General features: G+C 39.1%; 1 protein-coding gene across 3 annotated transcripts in view; it reads right to left on the bottom strand.

Moving 5' to 3' along the window:
- The window catches only part of PTN (pleiotrophin), a 108929-nt gene that overhangs the window by 64020 nt on the left and 20131 nt on the right, over nt 1-24778 (bottom strand). The window contains exon 3 of one of the 3 annotated variants that reach the window (XM_011995486.1): nt 18035-18047. The exons of the other annotated variants lie outside the window; for them this stretch is intronic. Within the exon in view, the coding sequence (XP_011850876.1) occupies nt 18035-18047 (13 nt within the window). The remainder of the gene's footprint in view (nt 1-18034; nt 18048-24778) is intronic. 3 annotated transcript variants of the gene reach the window in all.

The following is a 24778-nucleotide window of genomic DNA, read 5'->3' as shown; positions in this document are numbered from 1 at the left end:
TAGATAGATAGATAGATAGATAGATAGATAGATAGATAGATAGATATAAAAAACAGAAAAATGACTCCAAGCTATTTAATATAGTAGTTTCTCTAATGTGGAAATTTATTTTTTTTTTCAAATTTTCTAATCCTTCCACAGGTTTTAACATAAAAATAACTGAAGTGTTATAGACCTCTTATAATTCATGTTAAAAAATGCATGGGCACTGGGTGGCTGGTCACTGAGACACAACGAGATCTGGTCAAAATTCTGTGCACACTCTTGGTGGCTCAGCACACCGTATTGAGGACAGATTGTTTCCATAGAGGCTCTACTTTATTCCTAGCTCTGTTGCCTATAATTATTGTAAAGCAGGACTATTTCCTGCCTTCCTGCCCAAAATAGCAGGAAGCATCCAACTCTGTCAACTCCCTTTGCTCTTGGCACCACCTCTCTGCAGGGGTTAGGGTTTCCTGCCAGGAATTTCAAAAAAAGTAATTCTGTTTTGGTTTCTTATCCAAAATTCAGCTTGCAAGCAAAGAAATGGAGCAAGATCTATAATACAGTGAGGGATTCGGAGAAATTACATGGCTTTTGGCCTGGTTAATAGCACCAAGCTGGGGTTAGACTCATTGTGAGAATCAGTTCCAGGTAAGACTTGATGAGCTTTGGAGTAATTGAAGCAATTGAACACTCTAAAGAGTGTTTTATTAAGTACTGATAGCAAAGAAAACATTCATTACCCGTGGGGTTTAATGAAAAATTGCACTGAGCATTCCTACATACTTCCTCTATGGACCCATGCTATGTCTCCGTGGGCACATCGTATTCACAGCCAGAATACTGTTCATTGCTAATATGACTAGCCCTACCTCCAACCTTTGCTAGCTCCCGAGGTCACGTCCTTTAGGCATCTGGTGCCTAAAATGAATATCGTCTAACTACAACAAAGCACTCAACTATCATAGCTAACACTAACTGCATTTTGTTGTTATTGATGGTGGCGGTTATTCTCTTTGGCTCTAGGCATAACACTAAATGTTTTTATGTTTGTATCTCAGTTAAGTTTACCATAGCTCCATTAGGGGATGACTGTTAGTCCCCATTTTACAAATGGGGAAATTGAGTTTTAGAAAGATCCAGTCATTAGACCAGGTTCGTAAGGAACAGAGCTAGGGCTTGAAGTAGGCAGTGCTGCATTCCTCACCATAGGGTCCCCATGGTACGCTCCTCTGAGAACATTTAATGGCACAGTGCAGAATAAAAAGAAGCCTTCCTGATGACCCCACCAAATATGAGGGGCAGTTATTTCCAAAGAGGAGACAGAAAGTGCTGATATCACAAAAAACCATGCTCTGGTATGAAAGACACACTTCCATCAAATGTACAAGCTTTAACCTTCAAGAGAGACTGTTCCCTGACTCCTTGCCCCTGTGCCTACCCTTGTGAAAGAGACAAACATCTTTGTCTCTTCTGATTGTATACTCCCAGTTTTTGTTACTGTGCTTAAGAATCAACCCTGAAAAATTCAGATCTGACTCTTTTGCCAGAGACCCTGTCCTGACCCTAGAATCATGGTAGCCTCCAAGTAAGAGGCATCACTCACTTAAAAGGCCAGGGAAGACCCAAATCATCATACATGCCAAATACTCAAAAGTCCCCTTCATTGGGTCTAGATTTAAAATTCTTTCATGGAGATCCCATGGCCTTTCATCCTAAGTCTTTGGGCTAAGCACATGAGGAAGAAAAGCCCAAGATGAAGTGGCTGCCCCTCCATGAGAGCAATGTCACTTCTGTCTTTACAACACTAATCTCTCTTTCTCAATGGGTAGATGACAAATAGATGAACAGGTAGATGGATAGAACATTGGTATTACATTAAAATTCACAATTTGAACATTTTTGTATCTTTTACCCCATTTGACTCAGAATTTTGTGACCATCAGAGTGGCCTTAGGGCCTAAGGCACAGGTGGCTGATTCTAGCAGCATAATATGAGAAGCGTAAAAATTCATCAGGTATTTCAAATGAACTTGATTTTCTCTTAGTTCTTCATGCATTCATTCTTATGGATATTTATGAAGTGTTTTGTAGGTGTCAGCCCAGGTGCTAGGGACCAGAGACAGGGCAAAACACAGGGCAGTACCTGCCCTCAAAGATCACAGCCTGGTAGAAGAAACTGACAAACAAGCTGACAGTAACAGAGAGGATATTGGGGCATTGTGGAAAGAGACAGGAGCAAGAACCTGACTCTTCCTTGGGAGGCAGGAGTGAGTTAGGGAGTTTTTCAGAGACAGTAAAGCCTGCCAAACCTGGAAGATATGAGCAGATATTAGCGAGTTTGATAGCAGAGACAAAGAGGTGCTTGGAACTGGCAGACCTACTCAGCACAGTGGGCCTCCCAAACAATATGGGGGTTTGCAGAACATGCTTCCCTAGTAACAACACAAAGGCATATCTTCTCTATGTCTCAAATTCTCTTCACAGAGCTTTGATTTTCCCCTGCCTCCACCCTGCTTCAGCCCGAAAGAATCATTAACTCCAATTTCTGAGTATTACCTTGCAAACAGCTGAAGTTTCCGTTTTCAAAATTTCATTCTGAACATCGCACAAAGTTCATTTAACTTACTCTTGCCATCTTATTGGGGATCAGCTCCTTTATGTTTTCATCCTTCCACCTATACCTTAAGCTGAATTCTCATTCATTCCCCATTCTTAATGCTGTCCAAACAGCCTCTTAAAGGATAGTTTGGGTAATTACAAAGAAGTCAGGCCTAGGTTCCAGGGATAAAATGTATAAAGGGTATAGTACAGTATTTAGTAAAACGTAGCTTCTGCTAACAACATCCTTACATGACTAGGGTCTCCTAAACAATTTGCAATATGTGTCAGAGTGAAAAATAAAATAGGCAATGTGGGGAATAGAGCTGCATGAGAAACTAAAGCAGGACTATAGGGAAAGATTGGTATGGGGAGAATGCAGGAAAGAGATGGCCCTAAGTGACCATGAGCAACCCAAGGGCAGTGTAAAGACCACCGGAGATGGCAGACAGGGTAGGCTGCTCATAGCATCTTTACCGTAAATGCTCACAAATCCATCAGGAAGGAGACAGCAGTGAGAGTTGTCATCGTGAACAACTATGACAGGTGAACCAGTTCACGTAAAGATTGGACTAGATGTTTTAAGAGACAGGAATAATGAACGATATTGGTCAATTCAGATAGTGTAGTAGCAACTCAAAGAGTCCATCACTTTGCCTTGGATGCCAAGACAAGCTGAGAAATTGTGTATATTAAGTCAAAAAATGTATAGCAAGCCTACCCAGTGCAGAACACCATGCAGAACAGAAGCTTAAATGTTGGATTCCCATGGAAAGTACCAATGAGCTCTTTTATAGACACAGAATGAGCAGGACTCTGGGAACTTAGATTAAAACAAACAAACAAAAAATCAAACATGCTAACAGTTTGCTTGTTCTTTGAACTCAGTAGTGAAAGCATGTTTTATCCTGTTTTGTTCGCTTTTTAATTAATGTAAAAATTTTAAAATGTATCTTGGCATTTGAAGACTAAGATCTAGCTAGGTAGAGGTAACAGTGAATCTCTTTACTCTTGTGTGTCAAAAATTCAGGATAGTAATTAAAATGTTAGTATATGTTCCTTAAGACTTCTAGTAACTGACTATTTTTGTTATTGTTTTTTCAACATTAAATCTTAAAAACATTCTTTTCAAGAAATCAATAGCGTTAACAGTTATTTCTGTATAAAGTAAAAATTATCTGGAGATTTAAAAGAAATCAGTTAAGTAAAGAAAGAAAGTAAACCCTAATAAGTCACTTTATTTATATACTAATTTATGGCTTAAAAAGAAGTTGTGCTTATTATCATATTTGATCCCAACCATTTTGTGAAGCACACAGGACAGCTTGTATTATCCCCATCTCCCACACAGGAAACCTAATCCTCAGAGCAGCTAAATGCCATCAAGATTTTGACACAGCTAGTAAGAAAAAAACCAGAGGCAACGTACCATGTCCTCTAAGTTCTAGTGGCCAAATTGCATGAACCTTGTCAGTATGGTAACATAATATTTAACTATTGGTAAAAGGAAGAATGTGGTTGCTTTTAAAATAAAAATAAGCAACAATCAGATTTTAGCAATCAGCCAAAATTCAATGAAAAAAAATCAGAAGGATAAATCAGACAAAGCAATGAAGAAAAGAATTCGGAAATGGATGCAAAAGAATTGGGTTTATTGCCAACTTATACCAAATATCACAAGGAGTCTTATGAAACTATCAGTGCCCTCCTCTCCTCTCTACTCTCCTGGTATGTTTTCCAGGTTAATATTTTGATAAGGAATGTCAGAAGTTGTCCAATATTGTTAGTGCTGTTATTGTAGTGAAATTTTGTTAAGAACAACGTAATAGTGAACTCCATCTTACATTTATCTGCTGCTTTTACAATTCTAAGGCATTTACATTTGAATTGTCTCATTTTCTTGTGTAGGGGGGTAACTGGAACATATAGGATGTGCCATTTAATGGTAGGACACTGTGGCATAAATAGCTCAAAATAACTCAAAAGTCTATCAGTTCAGCTCTGCTTTCCCTGTTCTCAATGTAAGCTGTATGCAATTTAGTTCCTTCATCAAACAATAACTATTACTTGTATGGTCTCAAAAAGAAAGCACTTGATGTTCATGTTTATTCATTGTATAGTATTTATTGTAATCATATCAATAAGGCACTGTTTCCATAGGCCAGCTGCATGAGACATGAAAATGTTTTGTTTTATAACATTCTCACTGTACTTTTTGTTGTTGTCATAATGGAATTTTATTGTATATGGCTCTGAATTCCACTATGTGTTTCAGACTTGAAGAGTTTACTTGCAAGATTTATTCCCTGTAACAGCAGTTTACAAATAAGCTTCACATCTGAATCACCAGTTATGAGACCCAGCAAGAAAAAATTTATTTCCTAGGTAATTCTGATGAGCCATACAATTTGAAAAGAATTCTTCTATGTAATATCCTTTTATTTTGTTGTAGACACAGGTTGAATCATTATATTTTGGGATTCAGTCAGATTATAATTATTATTATAATGGACTCCTTTCCCCAAGACAAAACTAGAAGGCTGATCACATGAGACTTCTCTTAGTATGACTCTCAATTTGCATTGAGATTATTTGAAATAAACCAAGTACTATCCTAGCATATAAAAGTACTTAAGATATTTAAAAAAACATAAATTTTATCTGCTCATCATTTACCATTTCTACACACAGTTATTAAACAATGTAGATGTCTGTGTTATTGGCATAAAGACAAATAAAATGGAAAGTAACCCCTTAAAAAGTCAGTAGGAAAATCATAATTTGATTCTGATGTTAATCCAATTCTCATCAAAATTATATTTAGTGTGTTAAACAGCACAAATGAGTTTGAAAAAGCAAACAAATTTCATTCGTTGACTATTTCTATAGAATTTCTTGCAGTTTAACTATGAGACAACCACTAAGAAATTGAATCAGCTAAGCTTAAGCTCATATATAATGCCCGAAAGGATACTAATAGCCTCTTCAGTACTGGTCTTGCAAAGTCTGTAAGAAGCAACAATAAATTGCGTATGTTGCATTCCCCCCAACACAAAAAAAGATTTTATGTTGCACAATAGTTTGCCACATAATTAAATTGTTTTAAATAAAGTTGTGTATAAGGTGGGAAAACTGTAATCTTCTGTACCTAGACTGCACAATGTACTTCCAAGTCCAACACTTGGGAAGATACGCAGCATGGTTCAAAGAATAATGACTCCCATACAGAGTTACCAAACACTATCTTTAAAAACACTGCAAATATTGTTAACTGACCCCAAGATTTGCATTATTCTCCTTTCCTCTGATCTTTCCCTTCTTTTTTCTCCTCCTTCCCTTTGCTTTGAGCCTCCTGACAGCCAAGTACTTGCACAGTTACTTTGGGTTACAATATGTTATCCACAGTGGAAATCAGAAACTTTAATTCAAAAGGTGGCCACTCTTGACCTCTGACCCTGGTGCCTCCCACCCTGCTGCTCTCTTCCACTTTCTGTCTCCATGGAACTGAATAGCCAAGTGGAAAAATGGGAGCAGGCAAAGTGTACGCTATTCATAGACCACCCCGCTCCCCTTCCCCATCAAAAAAAGAGAGAGAAAAAGATGAATGAAACTCATTCATCAATAAGCAGGAGATGAAGAAGAAAGCTTTATTGCCTAAAAAGAAAACTAAAAAACAGGGAGGGCAAAAGAGAAGGAATGCCAAGGAAAGACATGGAGAGAAGTAAGGAAGTTCATGTGGAATGCAAGCTGCGAGTTCTCAAAAATAAAAACTCTGAAGATGAAAAGCAGCATAGCACATCTCTCCAAACTGAGGGGTTAATAGTTGCAAAAATGAATGCCTACTACCTGTTTTACATCTTCTTAAAACAAAGGCATGCATCTAGAGGAGAAGCAAAAGGAAAAGCCACAGAACCTCTGAGTTTGTCTTCTTAAAGCATCCTGGTGGCACTGTTTGGGAGCTGACAGAAAAAAGACATTTGCTAAGAGTTGGGAACTGAAGACTCCCATAAAGTTCAACACTGATCTAAAGGAAATTATTTTACATATCAGAGAGAAAGTTATAGTGGCTATATTATTTAGACTACTCATGCAATTAGTCTGTATTTTAACAAGCATGGTTGAGCAATTCGATGTGCTCAGAACCAAACCACAACATAAGAAAGTGACGCAAATCAGACAGGCCAATGTCCTCACTTTCAGCCAACTTGATAACAACACAGAAGCTGTCATACACAGAGTATATCCTCTTGGTTTGAGAATGTTAGAGCTTAAAATATAAAAATCAGCACTAAATTCAGATCAACCTCAAAACTAAGTAGAGCTCAATAATTCTGTAGCATTCACCATCTTCCCCCTCTACAAAATGAAAATGTTCTTTAAGCTATTAATCATATCTGAAATCCTGTTTTGTTTTTATCATATGAATGCTGGCTCTGAGATTAGTACACCAAAGCATTTTCATTCCATACGAATCAGAGTAACTACCACATGCTTCAGATCAAATACGGTGGGGCAAGACACTGTTTCTATCACATTTCAGACCATTCTCCTTTTACCAAAAGGACATCACCTACACCATTAGAGCTGGATAAAGATTGTTCTTGCAGCAAATAAAGTTCTCCTATTTCTTCACTGACATATTCCAGCTACTTTCAAATAGATTTTTTAAGTATTTCATCAGGATATGTGGCATTAGTCCTAAATAGCTTTTTGCATTGTTCCTCTTATTTCATCTGTACTGACACTCTCTGACTATATTTTCTAAGAATGTCAGATTTCAAGAATATAAGAATATGCATGAAGAAGATGATGTATTATGATTGGAAAAAGATAAAGAGGCTGACAGTCAAATTGGCAAATTCAAATGAGCTCAAATCAAATGGCAGCCTTATGGACTTCAAGTATACAGAGTTACCACCACCTGGAGTAGGGAACTTCAGCATCTCCAAAAATTCCAAAATAGGACATAGAAATAAGTGTGGAAGAATTCCTAATAGAAGAATCAGAGATTCTATCCATTGTCACTGTAATAAGAAGGAAACTGGAGATGAATCTGTAGCAAATACTCTCTTGTGAGTGCCCACTCCCTGCACTGCTTCCTCACCTCCTCCCCTTATAATTCTACAGATTCTCATGAAAAGAACCCAAAAAGGGACTAGAATGCAGAGGCAAAGTGGATTCAACTCATTTTGGGCCACTGCCAGATTCTCATTAGGTCCTGGACATGTGAGCCAATGCTGATTTCCATGGCTGATCTATCCTGAATCTGCCCTTCCTGAAACACTAGCCTTTGTCCTTCCAGTCGCCCTCTTTAAATGGGGATTTGGGTGAGAGCAATACCAAGGGGACTGTCATTATTCACCCATTATTATGAAATTGATGGGCTCTAAGTCTCTCTAGCTGAAAGCTCTGACAGGGTGAGATCACATTGGATTGCAGAATCATTGCTTTCCCTGGTAAATCGGGTTACAAATGAGAATGAGAGTTGGGAGGGAGGGTAGAAAGAAGGATAAAGGAAGAGTGTTTTTCCTCAAATTCACCTCACTTCATGCTGGAGTGAGAGGCCATCCATACTCACGAAAGGCTAATTATATAAATCAAATGCCCTGGCTGAGTTTCCAACCCCCTGGGAGCAGGGAGAGCTAGGAATAAATGAGGTCTTCTGCAAAATGAAAGAAATCCTTTGAAAAAATGCCAAAGCCAATACAGCTCAACTCACCATTTTTTTTTTTGTAGAAACAGAAAAATCTGAACCAAGGATAACAAAAATAGCTGAGTTTTCATCTTCCAGCAGATTTGGAAATGTATTCACAATTTATTTACCTCCTTGCTAGAATTTATTTATCTTTAGTTTACATCACTAAATATGACAACCCTTGAGCTAAATACATTTTCAAAATAAAATCTGACTTACTGTTTTGGAAAGATCACATTCATGTTAGTATGTCATGAGAGCAGACCATTATTAGGTAGCCAGGACTAAATGTGGCGGGAAAATCACTGCACTAGAAACAGGGATATCAACCTTTAGTGCAGGCTTTACTATTCCCTGGTACACAATCTTGGGTGGTCACTTCACCTTCCAGTGCCTCAGATTCCTCATATGAAAATAATGGGTTTGAGGTCCACATGCAACCCTTTGAGATGTGCCAATTTTCCATACATGCCACAAGCAGTCAATGCTCAGTAGAAAAACTGAAATTCAATCAGCTATCAATGGCATATGTGGCAGCTACTTTGAATATCAAATTTAAAGTTTGGGCTTTAGTTCATGTGACATTTTATCTTCCCTATGGATAGTTTCAGCCTCCATGAAAATTTATTCTTATTCTTGTCCCTCCTCATTGACACTTCATCATGCTGGGCCCACTGAAGCACAGAATCTGACAGCTGTTCGGTTCCTGACAATCTAAGTTTCTTTTTAGGGCAACTCAGGAAAGGTACCTATTCATATTGTACTAGTAAAGTTGCCATTCACTGAGTTTCCAAACCTGGTACCTGGGAGTAATTCAATATACATTTGCTATAATAGAAGAAATCATTACACAAATTTTTTAATGAAAAGGCCACCTACACTTTATTTAAGAATGTCTCTAGTTGGATGAAGAGCTGATTTAGTCACATTGATTTCTATTCCAACAATCCATTTTTTTAAATTTTTATTTCTGACCACAAACAGCTCATTAAAATTCAGTCCATAATTAAGAACTCAAACTAAATATGTCTACGACTATATATATTTAATAAATATATATTACATCCACAGATATGTATACACATATATATATATTTAATGTGAGTAATCCATTTTGTTGTTTTCTGTATGTAATATGACTTAATGATTCTGAGATTCAAGTTGATAGTGTGCTTTAACAAACACAAACCAATGCCAACAACCCTGCCCAACGGAAAGGTATACTAAGTAATTTGCCCAAAGTCACTGATGAAGGGCACAGCCAGAGGCAGAATGCACCCTTGCACTCCACTTCCAATCCCATCCACAGCTGCTTCTACTTCTGCCCTTGTTCCTGCCATGAGTTAGAGGGAAAGGATATTACAAGATTTTCTGTGTTCTTTGGAAGGGAGAAACAGCTTCATCTGTTTATGAAATCTCTAAAGCATTTTCTGTCCTCTTTTATTAAAAGGGAAGGGTACAGGATCCCTACTGAGGGACACACCTATGTCTTTGCAATCTTACTCTTTCTGACTGCTTTTCTTACAGCCTGCATCTTTATCTAGCCCAGAGGGAGGAAGAACTACTTCTCACGGAGCTAATTCATTGTTTATTTTCTTTATGAATTTTATGCCCTGAAAAGTCATGAATTGTTACTCAAAAGTCATGAATTTTATTCTCTTTTCCTGTGCTCTGCCCTCTCTTGAGAACTAAATTATGATTTTGTCTAGCCATCCTATAAGGAAGGAAGGTTATAGGAAGACTGGACTTACCAATAGGAAAAGAAAAATCAGTACAGAATGAATCTTGCTATTTAACATCACTATGTCACAGAAATACAAATGTACATACGTACATGTATACAAACTACAGTGGTGACTAGTTTCTCAATTTGGATAACTAAAACCTTTTGAAACCACTTGAGGGAATATCCATCTACTTTCTTTCTTTTTCGTGGTAGATTCTGCCAGGCTGCTACTGGGTATTGTGGTTCAGAGCTTGGTAAGGTGAATTTTTGTGACAGATATTAATATCATGGTAGGGTGTTCTGGTAATAATCACAGTCTATATCCTAAGAGGTGGTAAGGATTAAACCTTTATGGCAGGCAGATGATGACCAAGGACAAGATGCTCCTGATCCAGTCTTCATGTCTTCATCTCCCCTCAGCACATTGGCTCTCGGTAAGTTCCGTGGGGCATAAACACTATTCTAGGGTTCATAAATATTAAGCAGGGATAGGAAGATTTGAATCAATCAGATAACCCTAAACTTACTTGGTTTCTCTAAATTGTCTGAGACTGACATTTTGACCCCTGACAGGCCCAGATGAAAATTAAGTTACCTCTAAACCTAAGAGGTTCACGTATTCTACCAGTTCAAATGACCATTTGATGCAGGGACTGAAAGAAAAAAATATGAAAGACAGGATCCAAAGTACATACTGAAATAGATCCTGTAGCAGAGTAAAGAGTGAGGGTTACATACAATTTTCTGTGACCCGGAGAACTGGAATGGCCGAAGAAACTGATTTACAGCCATACCTTGGAGATACTGCATGTTGGGTTCCAGACCACTGCAATTAAAGTGAATGTCACAATAAAGCAAGTCATACAATGTTTTTGGTTCCCCAGTGCCTACAAAATTTATGTTTATACCACACTGCAGCCTATTAAGTGTTCAGTAGCAGTATGTCTTTAAAAAGTATTTATCTTAACTTTAAAATGTTGTATTGCTAATACATGCTAATGATCATCTCAGCCTTCAATGGGACATGACCATTTTGCTAGTAGAGGGTCTTGCCTAGATGTTGATGGCTCCTGAGTGACCAGGGCAGTTGGTTGCTGAAGTCAGGGGTGGCTGTGGCAATTCCTTAAAATAAGACAACAATGAAGTTTGTCACATCAATTCACTCTTTCATGAGTGATTTCTCTGTCGCATGTGATGGTGTTTGATAACATTTTACCCACAGGAGAACTTCCTTCAAAATTGAAGCGACTCTCCTCAAAACTTCCCACTGCTTTATTACTTAGGTTTATTAATATTCTAAATACTTTGTTGTCATTTCAACAATGTTCACATCTCCACCAAGAGTAGATTCCATCTCAAGAAACCACGTTCTTTGCTCACCCATAAGACGCAACTCCTCATCTGTTCAAGTTTGATCATGAGATTGCAGCAATTCAGCAATATTTTCAGGCTCCACTTCTAATTCTGGTTCTCTTGTTTCCACATCTGCAATTACTTCCTACACTGAAGTCGTGAGCCCCTTAAATTTATTCATGAGGGTTGGAATCCACCTCTTCCAAACTTTTGCTAATGTTATTTTGACCTCCTCCCTTGAATCAGGAATGTTTTTAATGGCATCTAGAATGATGAATCCTTTCCAGAAGGTTTTAAATTTACTTTGCTCAGATCCATCAGAGGAATCACCATCTACGGCAGCTATAGCCTTGTAAAATGTATTTCATTTCTTGCAAAATGTATTGCAAAATGTATATAACTTGAAAGTTGAAATGACCCTTTAATCCATAGGCTGCAGAATGAATGTTGTATTAGCAGGCATGGAAACATTAATACAATCCTGATACATCTCCATCAGAGCTCTTGGGTGACCAGGTGCATTGTCAATGAGCAATAATATTTTGATAGGGATAGTTTTTCTCAGTAGTGGGTCTGAACAGTGAGTTTAAAATATTCGGTAAACTACGCTGTAAGCAGATGTGCCATCATCCAGGCTTTGTTGTTCCTTTGATAGAGCACAGGCAGAGTAGGTTCAGCATAATTCTTAAGGGCCCTAGTATTTTCAGAATGATCAGTGAGCAGTGGCTTCAACTTCAAGTTACCAGCTGCATTAGCCCCTAACGAGAGTCAGTCTTTCCTTCGAAGCTTTAAAGCCAGGCATTGACTTCTCTCCAGCTATGAAAGTACTAGATGACTTCTTCTCCTTCTCCTTCTCCTTCTCCTTGTCCTCCTCCTTGTCCTCCTCCTCCTCCTCATCCTCCTCCTTCTTTTTTAGACAGTCTCACTCTGTCACCAGTCTGGAGTGCAGTGGCGCGATCTTGGCTCACGGCAACCTCCAACTTCTTGGTTCAAGTGATTCTCCTGCCTCAGCCTTCTGAATAGCTGGGATTACAGGCCACCAGGCCTGACTAATTTTTTCTTTCTTTTTTTTTTTTTTTTTTTTTTGTATTTTTAGTAGAGATAGGGTTTCACCATGTTGGTCAGGATGGTCTCAATCTCCTGACCTCGTGATCCACCTGTCTCAGCCTCCCAAAGTGCTGGGATTATAGGCATGAGCCACTACTTCAGGCCATCTAATAGAAGTCTGTTTCATTTACATTGAAAATGTGTTATTTAGTGTAGTCACCTTTATCAATGATCTTAGCTGGATCTTCTGGATAACTTGCTGCAGCTTCTGCATCAGCAATTGCTGCTTCACTTGCACTTTTATATTAAGGAGATGGTTACTTTCCTTAAATGTCACGAACCAATCTCTGCTGGCTTAAAACTTTTCTTCTGCAGCTTTCTCTCTTCTCTCTGCCTTCATAGAACTGAAGAGTCCAGGCACGGTGTCTCAAGCCTGTAATCCCAGCACCTTGGGAGGCCGAGGTGGTGGATCACTTGAGGCCAGAAGTTTGAAACCAAACTGGTCAACATGGCAAAACCTCCTCTCTACTAAAAATACAAAAATTAGCTGGGCATGGTGGTACACACCTGTAACCCCAGCTACTCGGGAGTCTGAGGCAGGAGAATTGCTTGACCCTGGGAGGCGGAGGTTGCAGTAAGCTGAGATCGCGCCACCGCACACCAGCCTGGGTGACAGAGGGAGACTCCATTTCAAAAAAAAAAAAAAAAAGGATTGAAGAGAGTTAAGTCCTTTCTCTGAATTAGGCTTTGGACTGGAAAAAAATGTTGTGATTGGTTTGATCTTGTATCCAGACCACTCAAACTTTCTCCATATCAACAATGAGGGTATTTTGCTTTCATTCGTGTATTTACTGGAGTAGTATTTTTAATTTTCTTCAAGCACCATTCCTTTGCATTCACAATTTGGCTGTTTGGCACGAATGGCCTTGCTTTTGACCTATCTTGGCTTTTGATATGCCTTTCCTCATTAAGAGTAGTCATTTCTAGCTTTTAATTTAAAATGAGAGACGTTCAATTCTTCCTTTTATTTGAACACTTAGAGGCCATTGTCCCATCGTTGGGTTACTAGTTGGCTGAATTTCAACATTATTTTGTCTCAGCAAATAACGAGGCTCAATAAGAGGAAGAGAGATGGGGAAATGAGCTATCAATGGAATAGTCAGAACACACACAACATTTATCTGTTTTAAGTTCGCCATCTTATACGGGTGTAGTTCATGATACCCCAAAACAATTATAACAGTAACATCAAGATCACCGATCACAGATCACCATAAGGACATAATAATAATAAAAATTTTGAAATATGGTATAAATTACCAAAATATGACACAGAGACACAAAGTGAGCACATGTGATTGGAAAATGATGCTGATAGACTTGCTCAATGCAGGATTACCACAAATCTTCCATTTGTACAATATGCAATCTCTGAGAAGCACAATTAAGCAAAGCCCGACAGAATGAGGAATGCCTGTATATCATCAATGGACCATGTCATACAAAGTTGATGGACTTGGTTTTAAGACACAGGTGGCAACTCCTAATCCCTAATGCATAATCCATAAAATCCCTAATCCCTAATCCATAAAACCTACCTGACATTGCCAATGAGAGAACTGTGATGTCTCCCCATTTAAAAGACAGGAAATTAATTATTGTCAATTTTGAGTGCCAATAGCAAAGGCAAGTTTTTAATTATACAGTTTTAATCATTCTCCAGTGAAAGTGAATATAAATTAGGCTGTGTAGCAATGAGACATTCAAACGAATCCGTCCATTTCTCTTTTGGGAGTTTCCGCGATGCACATTTCTTAGAACAGCTTTGCTTAAGGGTGCTTTACTTGCTTTTCTACCAGTGACAGAGAGCAGGTAAACGAGACAAGGAACTAAGCAGCAGGAGCCTACTAAAATGAGAAATAGAAGATGCTCAAAGACACACTATGCCTGCTGACATTTTGCCTGGGTGGCTTATCCTGCCCGTTCACTTCCCTCACCTGATGCTTACTTGCAGTCTCCACAGTCTTCTCAGCTTTCAGATTCAGCTTAAATATTCATCTTTTGGAAAACTGTTGCCATTTAATTTTTTTTAACCACTCCTCCACCCCTCTCTCATATTTATTGAAAAATGTGAAGCTATAAACCACTGGAGAGATTTTCAACACCTGGTCCAAAAACAGACAAAAAAGTAAGAAAAAGGCTAGAAAATGCCACTTTTAAAAAGAAAAAAATGGAAAACTCTTAAATTTTCAATAAAGTTACACTCCAGTTTAAAATAACTACCTATACAACAAATGTATAAAACATATAAATTGGGTAGTGAATGAATTAGGTGATATTAAAACTAATTCAAACTAATTTACTACTCTTTACCTGTCACACAGTATTATTGTGATAATCATGAAAATAATTGTAAAATAATTTTATACTGTGATATTTAATAACTTATATACTCTGCCAGGTGTTATTTATAATGTGGTATTGTTACAAAATACTTGTAGGTACTTCCTACAGGGTTTTTAGTAGATTCCTCTAACTCCCTTCGGGTCCCCAACTCTCACCCATCTTGTTGAAACTGAGCCCTCCTGGCAGCCCTCCCCACATATGTCTCCAAAGAGACATTTCACTGAGGGCCTTCTGATTTCCCCATCTCCAAGTATATATCATGTCTTGGCTTGCTCAATATCCACTCCAACTCTCTTCCAGCAAGCAGAAAGGGAAAAGTAAAAAGCAGAAAACAAAATGAAACAAACTTTTAAAAAGAAATAACAACTACATATCCCAGCCTAACTCACAACTAGTTTGGAGATGACTTAGGGAATTGCCGTTCAGATGCGTTCATAAGGGAATTGAGTCATGAGGAGACACAGGCACGGTGTATAGCATCTGGTTTGCAGGTGAGGCCTGTGTCTCTGCTGTGTGTTTTTAAGAGCTATTCCCAGAAGTCCAGCTTTGAATTTATTCATTCAGCTATCCCAGTAATTGTGGGAGCTAGCTCTCCCCCTTAATCCATCTCTCACTGTTTAAACTATAATAGCTGGAGGAAATTTTATTGTTTGCAACTTTAAAAAATTGACCTGTACTCACTCTTTCCCTTATTATCAAATTCTGCTCCCAGCCAACACTTTCATAACTATCAAAGGATTAAATAAATAAATTCACACTTAGATTTTAAAATTTCAACTCACACGAGTAACTAATCTGAAAATCATGAGGCAAGGTCCTCTCTTACCTCCTCCAAGGTTATAAAAGCTAATGTACTACAGATATCCTATCTGTTGTACTGATAAGCTTCATTTAATCCACTTAGAAATTCAAAAGAACCTATGCCTCTTGGAATTTAATATCTCCTCAGAATTGGATGTTCACCATGCACAGACCAACCGGACTGGGCCAGACGTAGGTTTATTACTCAGCCTTTTTCATCAGGTGCTGGTTTCTGAGAAGGGTCTGAGAAATCACACTTGGAAAGCAGAAGATAGTCTCACCTATTTTATCGTATTTTAAGTTATGTATTATTTATTACATTTTCATCTATAATTCTATTGTTCAGCTGCTGAGTGATGAGCGGGACTAGAAAATCTCATTTAGAAAGGCAGAAGAAAATATCTATTTTTAGAGTCATTGTGGCTCAGCATTAAACAATGAAGCATTACTAAAATTTCCAGAAGGCTCTATAGTACCATAAAAGACACAACCCCAAGACAGGAAGATAGGCTCTCCAGAATGGGGCATACATTGAGCACTCCATTCATTAAAGTGGCCTTAGCAGTATCATGGATCATTACTCTTTTCTGTGTGTATTAACTTACTTTGTTCCACGAACTAGGGCATACAGCAAAGACAAATAAGATCACCAATGAGGTACCAGCAATTGATGGATGGTAGACATATATAAAAATATGTGTAGCACAATGCAAAGTTTACATGGCAGAAGCAAGTGAAAAGTGCTGCAATAACACAAACTCTCGCGAGATTGGATGGGCTTACAAGTCAAGGGAAACTGTATATACAGATGTGCGGTATACATTATGCCTATTTTTATGGTATTATCTCTCAGGTCCAAATCCAGCTTTTTGCATGATGCTTTTTGTTGTTGTTGTTTAGACAGAGACTCACCCTGTTGCCCATGCTGGAATGCAAGCTATGGTGTGATCTCGACTCACTGCAACCTCCGCCTCCCAGGTTCAAATGATTTTCCTGCCTCAGCTTCCCAAGCAGCCGGGATTACAGGCACCCACCACCACACCCAGCTAATTTTTTAATTTTTAGTAGAGATGGGGTTTCAACATGTTGGCCAGGCTGGTCTGAAACTCCTGACCTCATGATCCGCCTGCCTTGGCCTCCAAAGTGCTGGGATTACAGGTGTGAGCCACCACACCCAGCCCATGCTGCTTTGTGATACTAGATGACTCCTCCATGTTTTATTTCAGTTACATAATCAATAACTTTAGACATTGTTAACTATTATTCATGTTTATTCTATTAAAGTAATTGATGTGGTGTATTTCTTGGCTGATCCTGACACATAGAAATTGGTAGCCGGCACAAGGTCAGGAATCAGACTCTCATAGGTGGAATAGAGGGATTGATTTGGCTGTGTTCTAGGGCTTAAACGGTGATGGGCTCCTTGCCAATGCAAAATAGGATGCTAATAATTATGCCATGCAATAGTGTCACCACTAATCAAATGAACACCTGTGGTTGATTGTGATAAATTACCTACTGAAGAAAGTGCCTTAAGAGCCCAGATGGCTGCTGTCCTTGACCATTACAAAAGTAATGATTACTATGAGGACTGTGGTGTGGCATGGAGTCTCCTGAATGTCCCAGAACACTTACAGGAAAAAAAAAAAAAAAAAAGTGCAAGATCAAGTGTAAATTCTTATCACAAGCCACAGATGAGGACTTACTTGGTAGCCTTCAATGAATCTCATCTCTTGTAACCTCTGGGCTGACATTATTGAACAGCAAGCACAGCATTTAAGTGTGTGTGTTGCAGAATTACAAATTAAGTTGAAGTCACAGTTTCACCAACTCTCATGGGCAAGTTGGGACATTGGAAAGGGAGTTCCTGAAATGTGCAAAGGGGAGATCTAGCCGGATTCGAACACCCAGGATCTTAAACCACCTAGTGACTCTGGGTTTCCCTCTCACACTCCTTACTGACAGCCTGCTGTGGAGCCAACTGAGAAACAGAAATATTCTCTGGCAGGGTCACATCCCCAGCACTCCAGGGTAGAGTATAGAGGCCGGGTGCGGTGGCTCACGCCTGTAATGCCAGCACTTTGGGAGGCCGAGGCAGGCGGATCACGAGGTCAGGAGAGCGAGACCATCTTGCCTAACACGGTGAAACCCCGTCTCCACTAAAAACACAAAAAAATTAGCCGGGCGTGGTGGCAGGCGCCTGTAGTCCCAGCTACTCGGGAGGCTGAGGCAGGAGAATGGCGTGAACCTGGGAGGCGGAGTTTGCAGTGAGCCGAGATCGCGCCACTGCACTCCAGCCTGGGCGACAGAGCCAGACTCCGTCTCAAAAAAAAAAAAAAAAAAAAAGAAGGGCGACTTTGGAGCTGGGACACGAGAATGTAGTAAAAATATCCCATGGTATAGCTGATGGGAGGTGGCATTACATGCTGGGATGGCCTAGGTATGCAGTTCTGTGACCCTAAGTCTCTGCCTCTGCCTCTGTATTTGCATATTGAAAATAAAATGCACTCTACTAGATTGGTAGCTTCACTTTTATTTTAAGTAGCAAAAACCTCCTATCAAATACAACCATGTCTAAAACTCCAAAATACACAACTGATAAAAATATCTGCTCTGATCATTTCTTGTGCTCACTGGGGGATCTCCTCTTGCCTGCTGCATCTATCCTGAGGCACCTCTTCAGAATCCTCAGCCTCCACTGAATATAGTCAGTAAACCTCTGAATAGAATCAGCTCTTAAAGCTCTTGTTGCTCTCAAGGCAGCTCATTCCAAGATTCTCTCTGCAGGTCTGAAATACTTTTCCCAGACGGTCAATATCACCATCAACTGGGAACTTGTTAGAAATCAAAATTCTGAAGACCCTAAATTCAAACTCCTTCAGCTCCATTCTCAGTCTCTCCATTCATTTCTGTGCAAACTTGGAGCAAGGTGCAAATCCTACACCTCATTTTCTACCCCTAGAATTTTGATCTTGAGGGCATCGTCCATATTCAGGGAACATAAGTCTTAAAAGAAAGCCTCTTCGGAGGCCTAACAAGTGTTCCTGAGAAATTCAGAGTGAAGCATTTTTCATGATTGCATCTGTCAAGTGATGTAATGGAAGAGAACTTTATAAAGGCAGGCCAAGGTCACCTTTCATTAATAACAGGGGCCTCATGCTTTTCCAACAGGAGGGGGCAGATTTTGAAAATGACCCATGTCAGATACCAGAGGATCGAGCAGTCCCAAAAGAGAGTGGAGATTACTTTGCTTTCTGCAGAAAATGGCCAGGCAATTCAGCAAGAGCATAAGCAGGAGAGGAAAGCCCTCCTGGGGAGCATTGGGTTGCAGACTGGTCTGCCAGAGCATTACCTTTCCAGCAAATTAGCCAGCTGCCAGGTTGGGTGAACATCATAAATCTCTAAGAACAGGGCTGCACTCATGAGGTAACCCAGGTGTTTGACTGTCTAGGATGTGGAAATATGCAAGGCAGCAGCGCCCGTGCCAAATGGGTCACAGCCACCCCTCAGCGTTAGAGTTTCCCAGGCCCCTTAGTGGAACTGCTCACAATTAACTGCTTTGTCTGTCCCCAAGCCCAGCCTCTCCATTGGAGGTGGGGTTCCTCTCAGGTTGGTGGTCTCTCTCTTTCTCTCCCCCTCTCTCTCTCATTTCCACAAATGCATGCAATCTTAATCAAAAATTACATCAGACACCTAGAGCGTTTCTGAGGCTGTGTTTGTGAATCTATCACTCCGTATGTCAGGCTTGATGAAAATCGGCCTGGGTGAGTCAGGGAGAGCAGAGGCTGGCCATTCAGATTCAGGCTGTGCTTCCTCTGTTCCTGGGAGTTGCCCCCAGCCATGGGGGGCTTTCTTCATTCCATCTTTGGGTGCCCTCAGTGCAGAAATCGGAATATGATTTTTAGGTATTTTTCCTATGTAGTTAGTGAAAGTTACATTTTAATATCAAGAATTTTATAAATGCCCAAGCATCTCCAGAATCATAATGACTTCTTTAAATTTTCTAACCGAGCAGTCGGTGTGAGTATGTGGGTAAAGAGTGTGGGAGGAATCCCAGAGATCCCCCATGGCACTCCCGATATCTCACATCTCCTGACCACACACGTGGGAGTGCCATCTTTGGGAAATCCTATAGACTTTGGAACTTTACTGAGTTCCTTCTCATCTCAGAAACTGCAAAATGTTCTAGTCCTACATCAACAAATGCTTTGACGGGTCATCATGTGCTTATTTTCTTTCTTTCTCTGAATTGTATAGGGCCTTCTGGAAAGAATCCTGTACTTAAATGATAATTACATGTAGGACATTCAATACGTAAACAATATTGCATGGTAGAGGACTCTGGTTTTCTTTTTCAGGGGGTGGGGGAAGGCATCGTCCCTCTCTCAAATATTATAGTTTATAGTCTTTGCAGGAAGATGCGTCAACTGAGGCATGAGTGACCAAGGACAGGTGAGGGAGGTTCAGGATGAGTAAGTGCCCTGGGAGTTCAAGGAGCGGGTGGCCATGTAGGCTGGAGGGATGAAAGAAAATTTTCTAGACAAGATAGACTTGACCCTTTCTTCATAAGAGGAATCATGGCCAGGCACAGTGGTTCAGGCCTACAATCTCAGCACTTTAGGAGGCCAAGGTTGGTGGGTCACTTGAAGCCAAGAGTTTGAGACCAGCCTGACCAATACAGTGAAACCTTGTCTCTACTGAAAATTTAAAAATCAGCCAGGCATGGTGGCACGTGCCTGTAATCCCAGCTACTTGGGAGGCTGAGGCAGGAGAACTGCTTGAACCTGGGTGGCAGAGGTTGCAGTGAGCTGAGATCATGCCACTGCACTCCAGTCTGGGCAACAGTGTGAGACTCATCTTAAAAATAAATACAATAACAGAGTAATCTAGTGGCCAAGAGCACATTGAAGAAAAGGATGTGAATGAACCAAGTACTTCAGGACGTCATCTCTCTCATGCTGGCCCTAATTGTAACTCCAGCAATTCTAGAGATTTCAAAGAGCAGAAAAGTCAGGTAGAATCCTATAGATTATTTCATACAGCATTTTATCATCTGTGGCTCCACATTAAATATTAACTTTTTTATATACTTGCACTCATCATATATAATTTTAAGAAAACAAATGGTAGGCTCTACGTTTCATTTAACTTTCTATTTCCATGACTTTGAAAGGTGAGACAAGTCAATGTGTATGCTGTGAATGAATACATGAATGAACAAATGACTACAGGCCTTATCTGAATGATATGATCCTCCTCCCCCATCTTTCTGGGTGTCTGCCTTCATTCACCATGAAGTTGTAAACACAACATTGATTTTGGAGTCAGACAGCCTAAGTTCAGATTTAGCCTTTGCTAATTACTGGCTGAAATCATTGAGAAATCTACTTAACCTGCCTGAGACCTCAGTTTCCTTATTTCTAAATGGAATAGTAGTGCCTCAAGTGAGATAAGGTATGTGAAAGCAGTAAGCATTGCCCTCTATAAGTATAATAAACTCTCCCTCCCCACCACCATCATCAACACCAAGATTTTTTGTCAGCTTTCTGGCATTTTAGTGACTACTGTCATGCTTCTTCCTTTTTAAATTACTGTAGGGAGACTTTTTTCTGATCCATCTATCTTTCTCTCTACTTTATCCACCACTCTCTAGTTTTTGTCCACCTAAAAAGACCTAAGCTTTCTAGTTCAACAGATACCACATCATTGCTGACTACTTGAGTTCTGGAGTAATAGGAAATAATTGCTTTGAAAGTGTTTGTGTTTGAAACCCAAAGACCTTCTGCAGTTTATTTAACGTCTCTCAGCCTCGAATTCCTCATCTGTAAAATGGGATTAATTAGTTTCCACACTTTACAGAATTCTTGTGAGAACTAATTGAGTCACACAGATAAAGCATTTATCAGTCTCTGGTTTGGTAAATGTGAGATATAACAAAGGGCTATCTTTTACTTTCTTCCATTTGTTCTCAGAAAGCTTAAGTCTCCAAAAAGGGCATTACTTTAATACCCACAACCTGAGAGTTCTTTGGGGAGACGTTCCTTAAAACTTGACATTGAATCAAGGCACTCCAAGGGACTGAAAGCAAACATCTCTTTGTCATTTCACCAAGACCACAGTCCTCCTTGTTCAGCGGACAGATCGGTTTTTGGCCATTCAGCTTCCTCTATAGTCATTGAAATGGAAAACTCAGGAGGTCTCCCTTGTGGGGTTTTGTTTTCCATTTTATCAGGATCTCAGAATGTCTCTGTGTGTCCACAAAGGTATTGAAACCTGTACAGATGAGAAGCAGGACAAACTGCCACGACTTGGAGACCCCAAAGCTAGGGGCAAGACCTGTGTATTTTTGCCAGAATGGGCTGGGCGGGTACCTGTACTCCAGCTTCATACAGCTTTGCTGGGACTCCTTGACATTACGGTCTTGTACATTTAGGATAGCATTCAACTAGCTTATAGTGTAACATCCAAGGGCCAAAGGGAGTCTCACGTGGTCTAGGTCAGTTTTTCAGTCCATACTCAATACTTCTAGGTAATCCCCTCCACAACTATTCTGCTAATTAAAAGGCCGCATGTCTGTATGTCTGTGTTCCCAGGATATTCAAAAAGGCAGAAAACAAATCTCTCTCTCCTTCTAGCTCCAAAATTCCCTTGCACGATATGTCTCTGCTAATTTGGAAGCCATAAATATATGCATTCATATTTAAATGACAATCATTGAGCATCCTCAATTGTGTGATTATTATTTTATACCTTTATGCCATGGAAGAATAAAACAGTATTCTAATTGTATCTGTTTCTACTCATCTTTCACCAAAATTCACCCACGCACTCACAGGCACTCTCTCTTCCTAATGCTCATACTTACTTCTTACCTTCCTGATAGAAAGAATAAGACCCACCCATAGGACTGTAAAATCTTTCTCTAAAGCAGAACATTTTAGTGTCAACTTTAAAATGAAGACTCCATTTTCTAACTAGCTAATCTATTGTAGTGCAACTGTAACTGGATCATTTCACAATTCTAGGAAAATTTAGCATTGTGCTTTTCTCTTTAACACTGTTCCTTGCACAATCAAGTATGTAGTGACTTGTATTTATTATAGAGATTTAGAGCACTTTTGCTCCATGGCAAACTTAAAGCTATTGTTGACAGAAATAAAAATGGGAAAAATTCCCTGGGAAAGTGTTTAGCTAGAAGAAAGAGAACTAAAGCAAAATTTAGATATTTTTTAAAGGACTCCAAATACTGAATACAGAAAAATGAACTTTTATAACATTATAGGTTTGGGGATTTTAAAAAAAATTTTGCATTATACGCTTTCTTGTGATTTTCTGACACTGGCTTGTCAATTGAATTTTATTCCTAACAGCAGTTGCCTTACAGAAACCTGCTCTGCCTTCTCTAGTCCTGCAGCTCACTGTCAACCTGCCCCACAGGATACCCTGTCATTCCTCTTCACACATCTTGATATGGTAGTTATTCATCTTGCAGAGCAAGCTGAGATTGGAAGAACCCTCTGTGTTATAACTTCTGGCTTTATTTTTCACAGACTCAAAGTAAGCTTTGAGGTCAACTGTGTTGTGGCTCTATAATGAATATTCAACAATGTACTTTGTGTCCACAGGTGTCCCATACAGAGCATCCAGGCTAATGGACAGTTAAGGAAACAACCCAACAGCTATCAGGGCTCCCTTGCTATTGCCAAGCTTGTTTTCATGCTCCAGGCGGTCCTGAATTATATAACACATGCACGGCTAAACAAGCAAAGACCCCGCATGTTCACCACACTCTCTCTCCTCTAAACTCTGAGGTTAATACCAGTTGTCAAACTGGCTTACAGGAAGACTTTATACCTGCTCACAGCTTGGCTAAGAATCAAAGAGATGTTTGTTTTGAAAGAATAAAATCCTTTAAACCAAATATGGTTTGCATCTTTCTTTGGCTTTAGTATCATTTTTAACCACATCTTTTATATTGATTTCTCCCTCTCACAGTTCATATTTCATCACCTAAAAAAGTAAATCCAATGTCTTTATTCATGCTCATGTGTTAATTGCAAAATTAGTGGCAATATTTCTTCTGGCACTAATAGTGTTTATCATTGATGCCAAATTCTTGGATGGTAGATGCTCAAAGATATTTTATATGTAGGTTTATAATTTCTGTATAACAATGTGATTTTTGCTTGATAGTAATTAAAGACTGGGTGGCTTTTCTTCTGTTTAATCACTACCAGAAATAATTTCTTCTTCTTTTCACAACACTATTTAGTAATCATTTCTCAGTAATGCTATGGCCACAGTCTTCGGAATTCAAATATGTGACTCCAGATTTAAATATATGTAATCAGCAAAAATAAAATATTCTTTAATGCTTAAATTATGGAAGTTATCATAGCATAGAATTAATGTTCTATTTATAAATTAATTATTAGCTTTTAAAATTTGTTTTACTTAAAATAGGCCATATGTGACTAGGATAATTAAAAATAAAAAAAGTGTTTAATATTGATTAAATATTTAACTATTTAATTTTCAAAAATACATTGTACAACAAGTTATAAAGTAAGAACTTTGGACTTAATCACTGAAACAGTTATTTTATCTCAGCCCATGAACAGAAACGTGTTTGGTTGAAGCTTAGAGGCCTTCCCTGGCACTCTCCTTCCTAAACCACCCCTCCTTCCCTCGTACATACAGTCATTTTCTATCTCATTATCCTCTTTTATTTTCTTCCTTACTACTTGCTGAAATTTTTTCTACTTATTTGCTTTTCCTTAATTGAGAATGAAAGCAGATACCTAATAGGTGTTTACTCCTGTGCTATCAGGGCTTAGAAGAATAACATGTGGGCATTCAATAAATATTTAATTGAGGGAAGCAATGGATAGAGGTTTTCAATTGGTGACATCTATAGCCCATTTTAAAAATATAAAACATATCAGCTCATACAGTTATTTTTTAGGAGTCACGTATGAGTTCTGGAATAATACACTTGCTTCATAGTGCTTATATTTGAAACTTAAGATATTCAGGCAGTTTCTGCTATGCATAGTAGTTTACGACCATAAAACTCACCTTGTTTTAAGATCAACCTTAACTATCAATAGGAAAATTATGTTTTTTCTAGGACCTATCATTAAAAACTCTGTATTCATAAATGTGTA

The sequence above is a fragment of the Mandrillus leucophaeus genome, unplaced genomic scaffold (genome assembly GCF_000951045.1).
Source record: "Mandrillus leucophaeus isolate KB7577 unplaced genomic scaffold, Mleu.le_1.0 Scaffold49, whole genome shotgun sequence".
Taxonomy (NCBI): Eukaryota; Metazoa; Chordata; class Mammalia; order Primates; family Cercopithecidae; genus Mandrillus; species Mandrillus leucophaeus.
The sequence above is the reverse complement of the archived record's forward strand: the minus strand, read 5'-3'. Positions and strand labels throughout refer to the sequence as shown.